Source organism: Mus musculus, chromosome 11, assembly GCF_000001635.26.
Source record: "Mus musculus strain C57BL/6J chromosome 11, GRCm38.p6 C57BL/6J".
Classification (NCBI taxonomy): domain Eukaryota; kingdom Metazoa; phylum Chordata; class Mammalia; order Rodentia; family Muridae; genus Mus; species Mus musculus.
This window is the reverse complement of record NC_000077.6, coordinates 107,056,640-107,077,115: the sequence shown is the minus strand read 5'-3', so window position 1 is coordinate 107,077,115 and position 20,476 is coordinate 107,056,640. Positions and strand designations below refer to the sequence as shown.

Sequence of the window (20,476 nt, the reverse complement as noted above, 5' to 3'; positions counted from 1 at the left end):
CCACTGTTAGTTATGAGTGCTGGCAACTGAACCCAGGTCTTCTGCAAAACCCACAGGTGCTCTTAACCAGCCTAACCAGTTCTCCAGCCCCATAAACTCTAAAGATTTTTTCAATTACCTTTATTTATAAGGCTTTGATAGATTTGAATTTTAGTTAACGAAAGATGAGAGAAAATGATTTTTAAAAATATTCAACTCTGTGATTACAATATTATTTTCAAAATACTAGTAGTGGTGGCTCAGAGGTTAGGAGTGGCTTGCAGAGACCATAGTTTAGTTACTTTGTCCTTTCTCACCTCTCAGGGCACCTGCACACTATAGATACGTATACAGACACAAAGACATAAATTAAAGAATCTTTTAAAAATTCTAATATTAAGAATATCTGTGACCATACATGTGATTCTTTTTTAGCCAAAAACAATACAGATGAAAATAAAGATGAGTCAGAGAAAAGGAAAAGTCCACGAAGTCCAAAAAAAATGAAGACAGAATGTGATTCTGAACAAGGTGAGACCAGAGATGCAGATGCCACAGCTGGAGCCGCCGCAGGGGCAATGGAGCTGTCTAAGGAACCTGAGAAGAAGGATCAAGGTAAGCAGGGGCAGGAGGCAGGGGGTGGTGAGTACCAGGTCAGGTTCCCACTGGCAAACACACAGCCTCTCTCTCACACAGCGCACTTCATCATGCCAAAGGATGTTGCTTTCTGATCCCACCCTGTTGGTCTGTTCTCTGTGGACTTGCCTGTTTTAGACGTTTCAGTTGAGTAAGCATAGGCAGTCTGTTGTCCTCCTTTATCCAGCGCGATGTGTTCAAGGTTCATCCACGGCGTAGTGTATACCAAAGAGTACTCCACTGTGTTGGTAGACCATAATTCATCTGTCCAGTCATTGACCAATGGATAATTCAGCTTTTCTGCTTTTTAGCTGTTCTGAACATTTAACACTAAGTTTCTAGGATTTGGTTTGTGTGTGTATGTAACTCTGAATGGCCTGGAACTCACTGTGTAGACCAGCCTGGCCCTGAACATACAGTGATCTACTGTTTGTGCCTCTTCAATACTGGGATAACAGTGCCACCATAACCAGCTTGTTTTCTGCATATTATAAAAGCATTCAGTTTACTTGTCTTGTGGGTTCCAGAGATCAAACTCAGAGCCTCATGCGCTGTATAGCTCTGAGTACAGAATCCTGGAAAAACAGATTTTCACTTTTCAGTGCTACACCAAGGAATGGAACTGCTAGACCTGTGAGAACACCGTATCTAAGCTTTTGAGAAACTTTAGGGCCAGTGAGATATAGAAATAAAAATGGTTTAAGTTGGGCTAGAGATGGCTCAGCAGTTAAGAGGACTGGCTGCTCTTCCAAAGGTCCTGAGTTCAAATCCCAGCAACCACATGGTGGCTCACAACCATCTGTAACAACATCTGACACCCTCTTCTGGAGTGTCTGAAGACAGCTACAGTGCACTTACATATAATTAATTAATTAATTGAAAAAATGGCTTAAGTTGTTTTTTTTTTTTTTTAAACACATAAGCAAACTAGAGAGATGGCATTCTGCATGATGTGATTGATGTTAAATATGAAGACTCAGAGTTTGTATTCCCAGAATGCATGTACATTCTGGTTGGGATTTGGTGGCCTGCCTATAATTCCAGCACTTGAAACCAGAGCTTTGCTAGCTAGACTAGCTAGCTATATTAGTGAGCTCTGGGTTCAATTGAGACGCCTGGTCCCACATAATAAGATAGAGACAGTTCCCGGTTGGTTTGCTGTGCAGCCCAGGATGTCAGACTCAGGCTGTGCCTGCCTTTGCTTCCCCAGCGTGGGCGTCACACCTCAAGGTCAGCATGGTTGATAACAGGCATAATGTACTCAATAGCCTGTCATCAGCTGTCAGCTCTCACTATAACAGCCCATCCTCTTAGGCACCAAATCTCAGAGTCTTCTAGTATTTGAAATGTATCTATTTTTTAAGCCCCATTTAAAGTTTAGCAGTGTCCATGATATATTATACGTTATAAAGATATCAAAAAGTAGGTGCTTTTGGAAATAAAAATAGTCTTCATGTATTTCCCATTTCAGAGCAAAAATTACATTTTTTTCAATGTCTTTAATTCACAGATGTAAAAGAACTTTTAGATTCTGATAATGACAAATCCTTCAAGGAAGAACCAATGGAGATCGATGATACCATAAAAACAGAGTCACACGTGAGCAGTCTGGAAAGCACAGAGGTAGATGTAGTCAATGTTAGTGAGGGCTTCCATCTAAGGACTAGTTACAAAAAGAAAACGAAATCCTCTAAGCTGGACGGGCTTCTGGAACGGAGGATTCGACAATTTACACTGGAAGAAAAACAGCGTCTTGAGAAGTTAAAGCTGGAGAGTGGGGTGAAGGGGGCGGGGAAGCCCCCCATGGGTGCTCTGAAAAGCTCCTCTGAGTCTCCAGGCTCCACAAAAGCAAGCGAAGGGCATCAGGGTGACTCGCTGAGACAGGAACAAAGCCCCAGTTCAAGTCAGGCTAGCACTGTGGACTTGGGGCTGGGGGGCTCACAAAGTGATCCCTTGGTTCTTGGCATCAGTCCTCCTAGTCTAAGCACGCACAAACCTGATCCAAAAGATCAAGTATTAGATGATGTCTCCATTCAGAGTCCAGGGCCAAACTGTCAGAGGCAAAACTCAGTTGAAAGCGACCTAGATGCCAGGATCTCTGAACCTGCCGGTAAGGGACTGGAACTAAGTCAGACTAAAACAGAAGTGACTGACTCTTCCTCTGATGACTCTAAACCAACCAGTGCAGACGATGTTGGCATTTTGATCTGTAAGAGCAGAAAGCTGCACTCACAGGACGATAGCAGCACCGTTGTGTCTTCTTCCAAGAGTACTTTACCTGCATCAGTACCTAAAAGTCCCCGTGACAGAGATGCCCGGGCCTTCTCAAAAGCAGTGGACTTCGATGGGAGACTAGGTGGTGACTCTGAATATAGTAGCACTTTGGAAAATAGCTCTGATAATATGTGTATTCGGGACAGTGCTGAAGAAGATATGGTTGTTCAGAACAGCAGTGAAGCCACCTCGAAACGGTTCATAGCTCCAGAACAAGGAGGAGAAAGCGTGGAGTCGACAAAATGTCAGGTAGTTTCTAAGTCCACTGAAAACTGTGAAGACAAACTACAGGGTAAGGTAACTGAAGCAAACGGTAAGAAACTGGGCCAACATCCTCCAAAGCCAGAGGAGAGAGCAGTTAACAGATGTACTGACCAAGTCAGCCTGCGACACAGCGTTGACAGAAAGAACAGTGAACCTCGAGAGTCTGAAAAGAAAGGACAGAAAGCAAATAAATTTCAAATAAACGGCAAAGATAGCAAAGCTAAGGGGTACCTGAAGGGGCCGGGCACGAAGGACGGCTCTGATGGTAAAGTTGTGAGTAGTGCTGTAGAACCAAAGGTCAATAATATCAATAAAGTCATCCCTGGGAATACCAAGTCACTGGCTGGGAAGGAATCTGCTGCGAAGCCGTTCATCAACGGTGACATCATTATGGAAGAGTTGAGTGAACAAAACACTTCAGAAACCAACTCATACTCACTGAGTTCTTCAGATGCCAAAGGTAATCACCAAGATGGCCTCCATACCCTACCATCCACCAAAGAGTCTGCCAGTACCCAGGTAATCACACCCCGAGCCCCTTGTCCAGATCGGAACTCACTTAGTCAGGTAGAAGATATGGAAACTGAAAGTCCAGAGGTTAAGAGAGTTATCCCGTCTCCTGTTAGAACTGGAGAGGGCTCTAACCTTAGCAAGGGCTTCATGGATGACAATGGACTGCCTTCCAGCAAAGACGAGAACGTCAATGGAGAATCCCAAAGAAAGACGGTCATCACAGAAGTCACCACAATGACATCTACTGTTGCCACAGAATCAAAAACTGTCATTAAGGTAGCAAAAGGAGACAAGCAAACTGTGGTTTCTTCCACAGAAAATTGTGCCAGATCCACAGTCACAACTACCACTACCACTGTGACAAAGCTCTCCACACCCTCCCCAGACACCGGTGTGGATACCATCTCTGTAAAGGAGCAGAGTAAAACCGTGGTCACCACGACAGTGACGGACTCCTTGACCACTGCAGGAAGCACACTGGTGACATCTATGACCGTGAGCAAAGAGTACTCCACGAGAGACAGGGTAAAGCTGATGAAGTTCTCACGACCCAAGAAGACCCGCTCAGGCACTGCCCTGCCGTCCTATAGGAAGTTCGTTACCAAGAGCAGCAAAAAGAGCATATTTGTGTTACCTAATGATGACTTGAAAAAGCTGGCCAGGAAAGGAGGGATCCGGGAGGTCCCTTACTTTAATTATAACGCGAAACCTGCCTTGGATATATGGCCATACCCTTCTCCTAGACCGACCTTTGGTATCACATGGAGGTATGTGCTTTAGAATGCTATGGGGACAGGGTAGTGGTAAAGAGTGTTTTCTGTTTGTTTTAAGTAAAATGAAATGCCAGGAGATAGGGAGGCATATCTGTAACGGCCAGGGTCAGTGATGAGCACGAGATAGAAAAAGCTGCTAACTTGACCAGCGGGTGGGATTCAAATTTACCCAGCAGCCACGGACTTACCAAAAATATAAGGGATTCTTTTAACATGCGTGTTTACTTTAACTTGCATGAGACCAGAGGAACATGCCGGTCTTGTGTTGTAGTAACTGTGCAGTTATTGCATGCTGTTTGGCACCACGGTAACCATGGGAGTCCTAAAAACACACATGCCTGTAAAGTCAGAAAGCCCTTCACATCACACCTTCCTAGTGACATTTATTTGTATGTACTAGAGTTCTTGGTTATTTATGACAGAAAGATAGACTATAATTTCCCTAGGAATGTCTTATTTAGAATGCTCTGGGCCCTCTGTGTTTGGGGAGCGAATGGTAAGTTTATAGAACTGACCGTTGTTAGCCTGTGTTCATTGGTTACTAGGAAGGGGGCTCAGAAGTTTTCTATGGATGGAGTAGCTTGCCCGTGACCGGAGAGGCCAAGTATTCCTGACCCCAGCCCAGCACTTCACGTGCTGATTGTGTCTCACATGCGTGTCCGCGTTCTGTCCCTTTCATGCCTCTGCTCCGTGTTTCACCCTGGTTGACTGGGAGGAGCGTAAGTAGTAAGAGTCGGAAAGCCTGTGGCGGGGCGTTGTTGGCTGCAGTTGGTTTTACATTGATTGTTCCAGCAAATGATTGAGCATCCTTCCTCTCTCTCTCTCTCTCTCTCTCAAAACTTCATTTCAGTGTCTCAGTTTTTCCAGCTTCTGTAGACATCATCCTTCCTTATGTCCTTTATATTACAGTCAGCTGGCTAGGGTCAGAAAAGACCACAGAACCCAGTGTAAATGCGAGTGTTCCCTACAGGAGTTCATTCAGTACAGAGGTCACGCATTGTTTGTATGAGCACGTTTTAGACCGCATCGTTGGTTTGAAGTAAGATGTCATCACGCCATGCACATGCACTAGAGACAGCTGAAAAGTCCACTTTCTCTGCAGGGCCTGCAATGAAGGATTTGCAGAATCCTGCAGGGAATCAAGGAACGCTTCATTGCAGTTCATGGAATTGTAGGATTGCTCTGCACTTTTCTGCTTTCTTCATTGAGAGCGGTCCCAAAGTGCATCCTTGACAGTCCTGCAGGTAACTTCTTTCCCACTGGAAAAGTTACTGTATACATACAAGTGGCTGAACTAAGATCCAAGCAGGCAGGGGGCCTGGCCTTTCCTCTGATTGTGTTCTGAAGCAAGAGGTAGTTTGACTGAGGCACTGTTCTCGGCGCCTGGGCACCAGAGCCCTGTGTGCATGGCTGCACTGCAGGCGCCTTGCCTTACAACGGTCTGGTATGTGCTGACATGCATCAATGTTTGGTCGGTCTCTCATTTTTTAATGGAAAGAAATACCTTCCTGGTCATTCTCAATCTGTTGAAGTTGAAATAAGTATCTATTACTTCTGATTAATAGACTCATGGGTAAAAATGTATGTTACTCTTGACTTTAGGGCACTTAAGAAGCATTTCATGTAAAGTGCATTTTTGTACTAACCCTTGAATCTCCCGTTTACTTCTTATTTATTTATTTATTTATTTATTTATTTGTCGAGGAGTAGTTCTTATGGGTCTAGCTCTGCAGCCCAGGCTGGTGTCAAACTCCTGCCCTCCCACCTCAGCCTCATAAGCAGTTAGGCTACAGCATGAATGATGCATATTTTTGGATGTAATGTTAAAGGAAAATTGACACTTGTAAACATGTGCTGACCTCTGTACATATATTTCCTTATACTTGTTTTCCTGGCATGACTCCCTGTCACTGCCATTCTGAACTGGCAGTTGTTGTCCATAAAGCTGCCAGAGGGTCCTGCTAACGTGCCCATCTATGCTGGTATTATCCTGAGTGATGGAGGGACCTGCTGATTACTGCAGCAGGGAAGGGAGGAAAGTGGGCCTTACCGAGGAGCCCTAAGAGAGCGGGAAGCTTCCCTGCTTTGCTTTCTTTTTTTGTTTGTTTGGGTTTTGTTTTGTTTTGTTTTGTTTTTTCTGAGACAGGGTTTCTCTGTGTAGCCCCCCTGGCTGTCCTGGAACTCACTCTGTAGACCAGGCTGGTCTCGAACTCAGAAATCCGCCTGCCTCTGCCTCCCAAGTGCTGGGATTAAAGGCATGTGTCACCATTGCCTGGTGCAGCAGCTTTCCTTTAAGCCTTCCCACTGGCATGGCTCATTCTGACTTCTGCTTTCTTCTCCATACTTCACCATTTGTACCCACCCCCTTCCCTCTGACCATAATAGCACAGAATGTGGCATGACAGAAGTGTGTGCTTTTGCACACTGAGTTCCCTCTCGTGTGTGTGTGTGTGTGTGTGTGTGTGCGTGTGCGCGTGTGTGCGTGCGTGTGCCCGTGCCCGTGCTTTGAGACTATGGCAGACCTAAGTAATTGCCTTTCTCACAGCTCTTAGCAGGTAGATTCTAGCACACTCTTTGTATGTATCCCAGCTTCCTTCACAGCCTGGACACACTGATGCACTCCATTGTTGTCTGTATGAGTGAGTAGTAAATGAGTCAGCAGACTTATAATCAGTGAGATGTGTTTATCCACTGAAATTACCTGCATTTTGAAATAGGATTGCTTCTGGGGATATTGATCACTGTTAGGGCTCTGGGTTCTGTCCTCAGTACGTTGTGGGTAAGGGGGTCTTATGTGTGAGGCAAGGCAGGCAGAGAGGATTTGAAGCTGTTGTTTGACCCTAGAGAGCAAGTAGAGGAGGAAAAGAGAAGAAGAGGTGCTTGCTCTTTTGTGGGGGTGGGGGGTGTGCATGCCTTTAGTCTCGGCACTGGGGAGGCAGAGGCAGGCAGATCTGTGTGAGTTTGAGGCCAGCCTGGTCTACAAATCTAGAACAGTCAGGGCTACACAAAGAAACCCTATCTTGGGGGAAAAAGAAGAGAAAAGAAATGAAATGCTTACTCTCCTCTGCCAGCCCAAGCTTCCACAAGACTCCCTGTGTGGTGTGGCCTCCTGGGTTTTCCCTACACTAGTCAGCGTCTTGTCACTACTTGAAAGGCTCTCTGTCCAGGGTCAAGGATGCATTGGCTATTAAGGTGAAGCAAACATTTTCCAGGTCGAGCTAGGAATTGGCAGGGGTACAGCAACCATTTGACTAAAGCTTTACCTTTTCCCCTTGTTCATTCTCTCACATGTTAGTAACAGAGAAAGCATTGCCTTTCCCATACAGAATTGTCCCAGGAGTTACTGTCTGCCTGATAGAGGAGGAAATGGTTTTCGGTATATAAGCTTCCTCTGTACTGCATTTAGGCAGAATGTTCACTTCATGTACTGTGAAAATGTCCAAAGGGAAATCTAATCATGAAGGTGTTGATAGGAATTGACAGCTGCTGGCCACTGTAAAGAGATGTTATAGTGAATTCCATTTGAGGATAAAATATTCATTGAAATTGAGTAAATTAATTTCAGATGCATTTTTAGTGTTAGTTTAAGAAAGAAAAGTATGTTCAGCAACTTTGCAGTCTGCAAAGGAGGAGCACGAGTCCTGGTTCCCTTCTCATCCGAGGAGCGGATGCAGGACCGTATATTTCTGGTAATGGATTTCTTCTAACCTTCCCCAGCACTGGTACATTCATAGTGTTTGTGGTGCTCATGAGCAGTGGTTCATGTTTGGAAAAGCCAGCTTGAACTTCAGAATTCTGTTCAATTGGAAAAGGTCTTTCAGAGTGTTTTAGTTTGTTTTACTCTTTGAGAAAATATAAACATTTTCAGATTTTTGTTTTGTTTTAGCAAAAATTAATTCATCATGATTTTTTCAATACTCCTATCAAATTTAGTAACACAGTTACTGATTTTGTTTTTCTCTGTATTTTTCATGCAGATACATTATAGACTAATATAAAGATCTTTATAAGTTGTTGTCATATCAAGTCTTAAGATAAAATACTTTAGATATTATTTCTGTGGCATTGGAAATGAGTCTCACTGATTTAAAATTGTTCAGTGCACATTATCCTGGGAGCCCAAATGTGTTACTTTAAAGACTGTAATGCCAGAGTCTGACGCAGCACTAAGGTTGTAGTCAGTGCCAGAAACATCTCCTTCAGTTTTATAGAGAGGAAGAGAAGAAAGTGTGAAAGAGTGTGTGTGTGTTTGTAGTTGATCTGGGTTTTTCTTTCAGGTATAGACTACAGACGGTAAAGTCCTTGGCTGGAGTGAGCCTGATGTTACGGTTGCTGTGGGCCAGTTTGAGATGGGATGACATGGCAGCCAAGGCTCCTCCAGGAGGAGGGTCTACACGGACAGGTAAGGGAATTGCATTTTAAGTGTAAAAGCTGTGGGCTAAGGATGTAGCTTAGTTGCTGAAGTGCATACATATCTCATGCATGAGGACTTGTGTTAGGTCCTAGTGCTGTGTGTGTAACCTGTAAGTTCAAGGCCAATTTAGATTATATAAGGCTGAGTAGCCGAAAAGGTAGCCAGACCTGGCAGCACGGGTTTATAATGCCATCTACTTTGGAGGCCAAAGCAAGAGGATCTAATTAATGACCTGCTTGAGCTCAAGGCCAGCTAGAAAAGCTGTCTCAAAATAAAATAAAATGAAATAAACAACAGAAGAAACTTGAAGTGGGTTGGTTCTGTGGCTGTCGCACTTGCCTAGCATGTGAAAGGCTCTGAGTTTGTCCCCTAGCCATGCAATAAAGTCATGTGCTGTTCACTCAATTTATTAAATACTTCTCTTATTTTATAGAAGTTTACTCTTGCTTAAGTTTTCTGGATGCCATCAAATTAAGGTTAAGGGGCAAGGTTTAGATTATAAGTAAGTCAGCACACATACCCCAACTCAAGTTCCAGTGGCACTCAGTATCCAGTGTGCTCAGCCAGTTCCCCGGGGCATCCTGGAGCCCTGGCCTTGCTCTGACTGAGTGCTGCCTCTTGAAGCTACCTTGGATGCTGTATCATTGTTCTTCTTCCTGCTACTTATGCTGAGGCAGAAGGATTGCCACAAACTTGATGCCATCCTGGGCTGACATATTGAGTTCTAGGCCACCTTGGGCATCAAAAAGGAAGGGGCTGGCCTGCCTAAGCAGCACAGTTGAGAGCCCTAACCTAAAAACAAACATTAAGACCACCTGCGAGCGGCCACTGGAAGCCAAGAAATTCAGCTGTTGTAACCCAGCAGCGATGGTCACTAATAACCCAAGGGGATGGGAAAGGAAGGTTTAGACTCACTGCCTTAAAGGAGAGCCAAAGGCTGCAGCTCCTGAGCTTCCTCATACAGAGTCCAGGTGGTTAGTAACAGTGTGCAACTCATATTCCCACAGAAACATCTGAAACTGAAATCACAACCACTGAGATAATTAAGAGGCGTGATGTGGGCCCTTATGGCATTCGTTCTGAGTATTGTATCAGGAAGATCATTTGCCCCATTGGAGTTCCAGAAGCACCAAAAGGTAACATAGAAGAAAATATATCATTGCTGGCCTTTTGGCCGAGTGTTCTGTTAATTGAGGTTTGGCTACCTACCTGACACTGCAGACTGCTCCTGTATTGAGGAACATGAAGAACAACCACCAAGACAAGAGATTGCCGTGAGTCCTAGGCTAGCCTGGCCTACAGAGTGAGACTTGTTTCAAAAACAGACAGACTAGGGGCTGGAGAAATGGCTCAGCAGTTGTTATTGTTCTTGCAGAGGACCTAGGTTCAGTTCCCAGCGCCTACATGGCTATTGGCCTTGCTTCCTGGTGAGCCAAGGAAGGGGCATCCTCAAGCGGTCCCTGGAGCAGGGTTACTGCCAGGAATTACTCTTCTCTTCTCTATCCAATGTCACAGCCAGAAAACTGCCAACATGCAAATTGTCTTTGAGTCTCAGCGATGAATTGCTTAGTCACACGTGGAGAGAGGATAAGGAACAGAGTTCCAGGCAGGGGAAGGTTGTTATGTGCGGCTCACCCAGCCTTTGCCAGGGCTAGGAAGCCCTGTCCCAGGACTCATGGCCACTGTTCTGCTTTCACAAGGACTCTGATTGTAACATGGCTACATGTAGCACAGACACTGTTTTTCACTGATTCTTATTAAAAATGACATGTCTTTATGTGCACTGGTGTTTTGCCTGCGTGTATGTCTGTGCAGATCCTCTAGAAATGAAGTAACAGACAGTTGTGAACTGCCATGTGGGTGCTGGGAATTGTCCCTCGGTCCTCTGGGAGAGCAGCCAGTCAGTGCTCTTAATCTCTCCTGAGCCAGGCACTTTGGTCCAGATTTGCAGTGTGGACCACCTGGCCTCTGTGATCTCAAGGATTTGCCGATATCTGGCACTTTAAAGGGAAAAGTTTGGCTGGTGGTGGCCTCCTGGGCTGTGTAACAGAGCCCATCTCAAGTTAAAAGATGTCGTTTGCCATCCACCATGCCTCATGAGATAGATGTCAGAAGAACTCCATGGGAACATTATTGCTGAAAACATTCTGATTTTCTTTCACTAAGAAACACCCACACCTCAGCGGAAGGGCCTCCGATCAAGTGCACTTCGGCCAAAGAGACCAGAGACCCCCAAGCAGACGGGCCCTGTTATCATTGAGAGCTGGGTAGCAGAAGAAGAGCTGGAGCTCTGGGAGATCAGGGCTTTTGCTGAGAGGTAACAGTTAACACCTGGTCACATGGGAGCTTCTGCGGTCTCCTCTACCCTCTGATTGTATATGCTAGCTCGGGGGAGTTGGTGTAAGCCTTGTTTCTACATTTAGTGTGTTTCGTTATTCTTAAGTTACCTTAAACATTCATTTAAAAGAAACAGTTCATGCCTCTGTGTGATGCCAAGTCAACCAGATTTCGTTTGTGAACGGTTTCTGATGAGTCGCTCCTTTTCCCTGCAGAGTGGAGAAAGAAAAGGCTCAAGCAGCAGAGCAGCAGACCAAGGTCAGTGGGCAGCAGGGCAGCTTCCCGGGAGGCACTGCACGGCAGGGTGACCTTCTTAACCAAATTCAGGAACACGAAAGGCCCGGGATTATGGCTTCACGTGGGATACTTAAAGTCAAGTGTACCTCATGTTTCATTCTTGAAACTGTCTCAGTGATCCATGACCCTGCACCTCTGCAAACTGAGCATAGTGTGGTGGGACATTGTGGCCTCTGATTGCTGTTACAGTTCCCTGAGTCATCTCTAAAGACTCTTTTCCTGCTGAGCTCCAGTGAAGCCTGTGAAGGAGGAAGCTTCACCAAGGCTCTCAGTTGATTGGAATCAATGCTCCTCGACAAGTCGTTTGCTGGTTTTTCAGCATCCTGTCTGGTGACCCATGTACTGTATCCAAGAATCAGAGGGCTGTGCTTGCTTCTGCAAGTGTAAATCTAGAGAACACTTAGCGTGGGTTTACAACAGAAATGTTGACATAGGTACACGTTTATTTTTATTTTATGGGTATGGTGTTTTTCCTGCATATGTCTGTGTATCATGGTGCACTCCTGGTACCAATGATGTCCAGAAGAGGGTGTCAGATGCCTGGAACCGGAGTTAGAGATGACTGTACCACTATGCAGGTGCTAGGAACAAGCTCTGGTCCCTTTAAGAGCAGCCCTGTCCTGAGCATCTCTCCAGCCCCAGCTGCATATATTTTAAAAACACTTACTTTTTAGGCTTTAAGGTTTTATAAAGCATGTTTTTCAAGCTCTGACCTGTCTTTCAGTTTATTCTGCATCTGTCTATTCACTTGAAATTTGGAGAAATAGCACTATTGGATTATGTGCTGAATTCAGCTTAGGAAATGTACAGAAAAGCATAAGCATCTGTTCCTATAGCAACTGGCATCTGTTCCTATAGCAACTGGCTAGTTGTTCTTTCCTCCCTTTTATAGGTGTATTTTGTCATCTCTGCACCACAACCTAGTTCGCCACTTTTTAATTTGTTTTCAAGTAGCTCTTCATGCTTTTAATGCATTTTCTCTTAGTGCAATACTTGTAATTATGTGTTGTTTCTTTGCTACTATTTTCCTTTGAACTAATTGGATCAGATGATGGTTCTAAGTATGCAGAACAAAGCTGAGAAATAGGGCTGGCGAGATGGCTCAGTGGTTAAGAGCGCCGACTGCTCTTCCGAAGGTCCCGAGTTCAAATCCCAGCAACCACATGGTGGCTCACAACCATCCATAATGAAATCTGATGCCCTCTTCTGGAGTGTCTGAAGACAGCTACAGTGTACTTTCATATAATAAATAAATAAATCTTTTAAAAAAAAAAAAAAAAAAAAGCTGAGAAATAAGCGCTGATAGCATCCTTCCAGTTCTGTTCAAGTATATGGGCTGTCTGCCAAAGCAATGCAAGCAGAGTGCCTGGGATGGTGGAGGAGAGGGGACGCCTGGGGACGCCCTGGGCTCCATAGAGTCTGGAGCATGGTGTCACAGTAGCTCAGGCTCTCCCATACCTCAGTGGGTAGCTCAAGCTGGCCTCAAACTCACGGTAGTCCTCCTGCCTCTGTCTCTCATGTACTTCAGTTACAGACATGAGCCGCCATGCCCAGCTCTTGTTAGTGGTTTTGAGACAGTGTTGGTCTATATCTCAGGCATCCTCAAATTTAAGGCAACCCTTCTGCCTCATACTTTTGAGTGTATGTAAATGGACTTCATCACAGCTCCATCGTGAGCTGGGTCCATGGGTCCCTAGCACAGCCTGTCTGTCAGCCAAGTTTCTTCATGTTTAGCATTTACAAAGCCAGCTAACTGATTTTGGTGACAACTATTGCTACATGAGGTGTACTGCCCAAACACTAGTCGTATTGTATGGAAGCCTGAGCTGTGGCTTAGTGGACCACTGTGGATAAATCCAAATAGCCTTTCATTTAAAACATGCGAGTTGAATTGTCTTTTGTACCTGTTTTGTTTTGTTTTGTTTTGTTTTGTTTGAGACAGTGGCTCTTTGTATAGTCCTGGCTGTCCCAGAACTCTATACATAGAGCTACCCTCAAACTTACAAAGAACTGCCTCCCTCTGCCTCACAGTGTAGGGATTAAAGGCATGTACCATGAGGCTGGGCCTGGTTTTTTAGAGTGGATCCTACACTAAAGCTTAGGCTGGTCCCAGAGTTGGGATTACTCATGTGTCTACCACACCCAGTTTAACCCTGGTTTTACTTATTTTCATTGTAATTTTTTGCAGTGCAGAATAATGACCCCGGGGCCTTGTGCGTGCCAGGCAAGCACTCTGCCAACTGAGTGGTGTCCCCAGTAATGCTGATGGGATTTCCCTCTGTATAAAGCATTTAAAGTGCCTTTAATTACATAGTACATGAAGTATTCCCAGTATTCAGGAGGCTGAAGCAAAAGGATTGCCCCAGGTTCAAGATCACATGGCGTTTGTTCCAGGCCAACTTGAGCTACAGAGTCAGACCCTGGCTATAAATAACAGTAACAGAGTCTCAAAACTATTTTTACTTTTCCATTTAACTTGATGACAAGTTTGCTGACCTGAATAGTAATAGTAAAAACTACTATCCTGCTGTTTATGATGGAATAATCTAAGCTAGCAATGCTGTCAGGCCCAGCCCACTCTTCCTGCTCTGATTAAGAGTCACAGGTATCCTGTCTCCAGGAAGATTTCCCATTCCCTCCTCACTCACTGGATGTTGTATAGAACATTTTGATCATTTAAATTTCTTATTTATGATTAATTTATTATGATGTAGGCACTGGAAATAGAGGCTGGGGTAAATTTCGACAGGTATGTTTTCCTTTTGCAAGTTCAACATCTGGCAAACCCTACAGAATGGGGGTTGCCATGGAGAACTGGAGTTCACTTTTCCTCTCTTGACTCTCAGAAACGTTTGGAGCAGCAGAAGCCTGCAGTCATCGCAGCGTCCACCACGTCCCCAGCAAACAACACAAGCAGCACTGTCTCTCCAGCCCAGAAGGTGATGGTGGCTCCCTTAAGTGGCTCGGTCACCCCTGGAACAAAGATGGTGCTGGCCACAAAAGTCGGCTCGCCTGCCACAGTCACATTCCAGCAAAACAAGAACTTCCATCAAACTTTTGCCACGTGGGTGAAGCAAGGCCAGTCCAATTCAGGTAGAGCCAGGGTGAATGAGTGGAACATTGCTTTTGTTCTGGGTGGGGAAAAGCATTTTCTAACCTTCATTTCCTGAGAGTGTGGTTCTGCCTCTGCCACTGCTTGCGCAGACAGGCTGGACAGTCGTTGTCATAGCTGCTCTTTGTGCGTCTCCTCTCTGCAGTCCTCACCTTCAGTACCCACATAGCCAGGGCACTTGGAGCAGGGGTGTTTTTATTAAATACAGAATGATCTGCATTTCGTGCATCGGTGCCCTTCCTAGAAGTCACTTCGCTGCTGGTTATTTAAATCTAAAGTTTATTAAATGTCTTATACCCCATTAGCCACCAGCACAGCTGCCACCTCTGCTACCACCATTGCCAGCACAGGTCAGACGTTCCAAATTACGGGCAGTCCCGTCACTATGGCAGGAAAAGTAATTACCAAATTGCCACTTCCTGCAAACAGCAAGATTGTCGCTGTAAATGTGCCAGCAACACAAGGAGGTAAGGGAAGCAACCGCACAGAGTTTGAGTTCACCTTCGCCAGATCATGCTGTCGCCATCCTCCATCTCCTCCTCACTGGTTTCAGTCGTCAGGTGTCACATTCTGTGTAGCCCACTCTGCAACCCGCCACACGTAGTTCCTCCTCAGACACCAGCAGCACCCACTGCCTTTCTTTGAAGGGGGTGGTTCATGTCTTCTTCATCTCTTTCTAAGGCATGGTCCAGGTACAGCAGAAGGTCCTGGGGATCATTCCATCGACTACAGGTCCAAGCCAGCAAACCTTTACTTCATTCCAGCCCAGGACTGCAACTGTCACAATTAGGCCCAATACCTCAGCCTCTGCAGGAACCACTACCACATCACAGGTAAGCAATCTTAGTGTACAACGGGATTTCTTTGTTGAGAAATGCTGATGTCACGGTGACATTCCTGTGGCCTCTGCCCCTATCAGTTCAGCCCATCTTCTTTTTTTTTTTTTTGTTTTTTTTTGTTTTTTTCGAGACAGGGTTTCTCTATAGCCCTGGCTGTCCTGGAACTCACTCTGTAGACCAGGCTGGCCTCGAACTCAGAAATCCGCCTGCCTCTGCCTCCCGAGTGCTGGGATTAAAGGGGTGCGCCACCACGCCCGGCTTCAGCCTGTCTTCCTTTACTATGATTTAATCTGTGATGAAGTACTGATTTGGAGATACACACACACACATAATTTTTTTATATTTTTAATGAACCCAGATGGTACATGATGTATTAATTTTGGTATTTGTTTAGTTGCATATTGGTATTGTTTATAACTGTTATTTGCCAATATTTCCTAAAGAAGATTGACAGCCAACACAGGAATGTGCTGCACTTGGTAACTCTGGCACGCTTGGAACTCCTCCCACCTGCAAGCAATTCTCTCTCAGCTGTGCTTTTAGTTCTCCTGTGTTCTTTCTGATCAAGAAGGAAACAGTGAAATACACTGTATGTCAGCTGCTAGGTGCATGTGTTAGATAGAACAAAGTCCAAATGTTCTGACTCTAATTATAAGACTGAAGTAGTGTACTCATTGTTGCTTTTTAAACCATGAAAGATGCTGGATTTTTGCTTACTTATTACAGTCTCCAGGTTCTAGGACTCAGCCTCTTAAGTTTCTGTCTTCAAAATTCCACCTTTATACCAACACTGAATGTAATTTCAACTATAACAGTGGGCAGGCAGAGGCAAGTGAATCTTTGTGAGTTCCGGGACAGCCATGGCAGTTGTAATTTTGAAGCAGTGTTAATTCTTTTGTTGTCATTGTTGTTGTTTGTTTGTTTTGTTTTGAGACAAGGTTTCTCTGTATAGCCTACAGAGATCCCTCCCTTTGTAGACCAGGCTGGCCTTGAACTCAGAGGACTGCATGCCTCTGCCTCCCAAGCTCTGGCATTAAAAGTGAGTGCCACTGCCCTGCTGAAGTGGTTTTAATTCCTTGTCCTTTGTTCCTGCACAGGTGATCACAGGGCCTCAGATCCGCCCTGGCATGACAGTGATTAGAACGCCACTCCAGCAGCCAGCACTGGGAAAGGCGATCATTCGAACACCAGTGGTGGTGCAGCCAGGTACTCACTCACGAATGCAGTGAAACTGCTTCAGCATGGACGACACGGCTAGGAAACTGTGGCACTGTGCATGCCTCTGTATTAGAGAACACTGATTTGAATTAGTACACATGCATGGGGAGGTGGGATCACAGATAGATACTGGATGTTCTCTTCCCTGAGAAAAATAGACAAGGTAAATTGAAGTTAACTTACAAAGTGAGTAAACTCAACCACTGATTACCATAAGCTTAGCATTCAGACATGAGAGAAGAGCAAAGCTTTGTCTGTGAGTTACAGAGGCAGCGCCAGACTCTGAGTCAGTCACAGGAAATGGGAGCTGGTTCATTCAGACCACCATATTAAAAGTCAAAGACTGACTTAGGACTGACATTTGATGGGACATCTTTTGCTTCGTGTGTGTAAGGCCCTGTCTTTGGACCCTGGCACCAGGGGGGAAAACAGTTGAAGATTAGGAGATTGAGGGAAAATCCAAAATCAGAGATGGCTCATCAGTAAGGGCACATGGCTTGAATGTGCAGTTTAGTGATATTGCAGAGATGGCTCATCAGTAAGGGCACATGGCTTGAATGTGCAGTTTAGTGATATTGCAGAGATGGCTCATCAGTAAGGGCACATGGCTTGAATGTGCAGTTTAGTGATATTGCAGAGATGGCTCATCAGTAAGGGCACATGGCTTGAATGTGCAGTTTAGTGATATTGCAGAGATGGCTCATCAGTAAGGGCACATGGCTTGAATGTGCAGTTTAGTGATATTGCAGAGAGAACATGCATGTGGATACCGGATCATCTCAGTGATTTTCATGTAGCTCACCAGAACCCGACGTTTTTAGGTTTATCTCACTTCACATGTATGAGTGCTTTGATGGAATGGATGTTTCTGCATCGAGTGCATTGCTGGTGCCTCCTGAGGTGCATCCCTGGAGTTAGAGTTGGGAGCCCCCACTGGGGAGCTGGGAATTGAACTGGTGTCTTCTACAAGAACAGCTGGTCCTCTTAGGCGCAGAGCGGTCTCAGCCACCAGGACTAGCACGATGCTAGTTAGTAGCATCGTGCTAAAATGGTAAATTCCCAAGCTGTAGCCCACAGGACGTCCTGAGCTCCTGACGCTCTCACAAGTGAGTCTCATAGTCATCTGGAGTGAACAGATGAGGGTAAACGCAACAGTGCAGATCTTTTGACAGCTATTTTACCATTTCATAAGAATGCTGTTCCCAAGAAAAAACACAAATAGATGCAGCCCAAAAGATATCAGTTAAGAATTTACTTTATGACCAAGAGAACACTTTTTGTTTCAAGACCAGGGTCTCTCTATGTAGCCCCAACTGTTCTAGAACTCACTGTGTTGACCAAGGTGGCCTTGAACTACGGAGATCTGGCGACATTGTCTCCTGAGTGCTGGGATTATAGGCATGAGCCACACTGCTTGGCCTGGCCTGTCTTTTTTTAAACTCTGTTAAAGTGTGTGGTCTGGCTGTGAACTGGCTGTGGTCCTATGTTTGAACTTATCTTGGTTTATTGACATCAAAATGTCTATTTGAAGATTGAAATGAACTGTATTCATCTGAAATGTCAAGCTAACAGTGTTTTAGTGATGGGGAAATCTTGTTGTTTGTGCAGGCACACCCCAACAAGTTGTGACTCAAATCATCCGAGGACAGCCTGTTTCCACTGCCATCTCTGCTCCAAGTACAGCTTCCTCAGCACCTGTACAAAAGGGCTTAACTCCAGGAGCAGCGGCTGGGCCTCTGCAGCCTTCAGCCCCACACAGCCCTCGTCCTCAGCAAGGGCAGGTGAAGCTCACCATGGCTCAGCTCACTCAGCTCACGCAGGGCCATGTAAGTAACTCAGCTTTCATCTTGAGAGGTAGCCTGAGTTTTGCTGAAGTTTACATTTGATCTTAGGTAGAACTTAAGTATACCTGCTTTAAGAAATGGTGGATTGGGGCTGGGAAGGTGGCTCAGAGGTTAAAGTATTGGCTGCTCTTGCTGAGGATCCCTGTGAGTTCCCAGCACTCACAACAACCTGGACCTCCCTCCAGTTTCAAGGGATCTGATGCCCCATTCTGATTCCCATGCACACCGGATATGGCTTGGAGCACAGATCTACATTCAGGCAAATGCTCACACATATAAATAAAAATCTTTTAAAACTATACAAACAAAGAGCAGAAGTGGCTGCCTTGTGGAGTCACACTTGCTATTGACAGCATCATGTCCGGCTCTTTAGACCCCTCAGGCCAGTAAAAGGGATACTAAGCCATTCAATAACCACAATGCTGTTAGTTGGGCAGTTTCCATAGGAGAAAAACCAAGGCAAATTTTGAGTGCATTAAACTGATCGTTTGTATCATTCCATATTGTTGACTTGTCTTTTCCTATCAAAACCCAAAGCTCCCAAAAGTCTACTGCCTGTGGGCCTTGCTGGCTGAGTCATAAAGTAGAATGCAGAGATCAGCAATAGCTCTGATATGGTTGAAGGGGGAGAATTTGCTTATGTGCTGGGATAAAGTGGGCAAAGTGTTATACAAGTATGCGAGCCTGGGGTCCATCCCCACCGCCCACAAAACAGACAGCTGTGAGGGCTGAAAGATGGCTCAGCAGCAAAGAGTGCATACTTCCAGAGGACCCAAGTTCAGTTTCCAGCTCCCGTGTCAGTTGTAGCTTTCCATAATTCCATCTTCCGGGGACTGCTGATACCTTCTTCTGAACTCTGTGAGCACCTCTGTATAGGTGCAAAGATACATATATGTGTACACTTTAAAAGTTTAAAGCAGCTATTGCAGTACACATCTGTAGTTATCAAGGTAGGAGGTGTCAGGTGGGGCTTGGGAGCTCACTGTCTAGCTCTGTCTTTTCAAATGCAGTGGGGCTGGCTAGAGAGATGGCTCAGGCCTTAGGAGTGCTTACTGCTCCAGCAGAGAGCGTGGGTTCCTTTCCAGCTTCCACATGGCGACTCACAGCTGTCGGGGATCCAGCGCCCACTTCTGGTTTCCAAATGCTTTTGCGCATACATGGTGCTTGTATACTCAAGCCAACTGACAAACATACATGGAAATGACAGATGTTAAGAAAAAAATAAAGTGGTAAAAGGAAGATACCAAGTGTCACCTCTGACCTTCATGTGTGCGCATGAGCAAGCACATACACCATATACACACATACTAAAACCAAGCCAAGAAAACACCAGAGATACAGCATGGCAGGTGGAGTGCTTATGGGGCACCACAAAGCTCTGAGTTGAGTCTGTACCACTGCATAAATTATGTGTGCTGGCATGTGCCCATAATCCCAGCACTTAGGGTAGAAACCTAGCAAATTCAAGGCCAGACTGGGCTGTGCCAGTCCCTTTCTAGGAAGGACAAAACACAACAAAAGAAGCTTACGGCAGTGCTTCTAATATGCTTCAATAATAGTCACCATTGCCTTTCTGTAAATGGGCACTTGTGTTACATTGATGCAATACTTGCAAACCGCTGAGGAAAGACAAGTGTTTTCAGTCAGGTATACCAGCCTGCTTAGCCGTACATAGCGAACTATAAACTTGGAGCCGTGCCTTATGCCTCATTCTGGTGATAAATTCAATGTTCTTTTTTTTCTTCTCTTAGAGCTGTGTACTTAAGGAATTAGAGGTGTTTGTCAACATGCCCCGTTTATGTGATGCTGTGGGTTGGACCCAAGGCAGGCAGACTCATTGCAAGTTGAAATACATCCCCATCCATCAGTTCATTTGTTCATTCTTTCTCTCTCTCTCCCCTTCCTCTCTCTTCTCTTTCCTCTCTCTCCTCTCTTTCCTCTCTCTCTCTCTCTCTCTCTCTCTCTCTCTCTCCTCT

At 45.2% G+C, this 20,476-nt stretch overlaps 1 protein-coding gene across 22 annotated transcripts in view; it reads left to right on the top strand.

Annotated features, from left to right (window-relative positions):
• Bptf (bromodomain PHD finger transcription factor) overlaps nt 1–20,476 on the top strand; it is a 99,067-nt gene that overhangs the window by 55,032 nt on the left and 23,559 nt on the right. For 16 of the 22 annotated variants that reach the window (XM_030245733.1, XM_006532685.1, XM_006532680.1 and 13 more), the window contains 11 exons: nt 415–594; nt 2,126–4,433; nt 8,717–8,841; nt 9,861–9,989; nt 11,020–11,170; nt 11,406–11,448; nt 14,334–14,580; nt 14,905–15,066; nt 15,281–15,432; nt 16,536–16,644; nt 18,265–18,482. In XM_030245733.1, the coding sequence (XP_030101593.1) occupies nt 415–594; nt 2,126–4,433; nt 8,717–8,841; nt 9,861–9,989; nt 11,020–11,170; nt 11,406–11,448; nt 14,334–14,580; nt 14,905–15,066; nt 15,281–15,432; nt 16,536–16,644; nt 18,265–18,482 (3,824 nt within the window). The remainder of the gene's footprint in view (nt 1–414; nt 595–2,125; nt 4,434–8,716; nt 8,842–9,860; nt 9,990–11,019; nt 11,171–11,405; nt 11,449–14,333; nt 14,581–14,904; nt 15,067–15,280; nt 15,433–16,535; nt 16,645–18,264; nt 18,483–20,476) is intronic. The other 6 variants (NM_001359590.2, NM_176850.3, XM_006532686.3 and 3 more) reach the window with 1 other exon arrangement.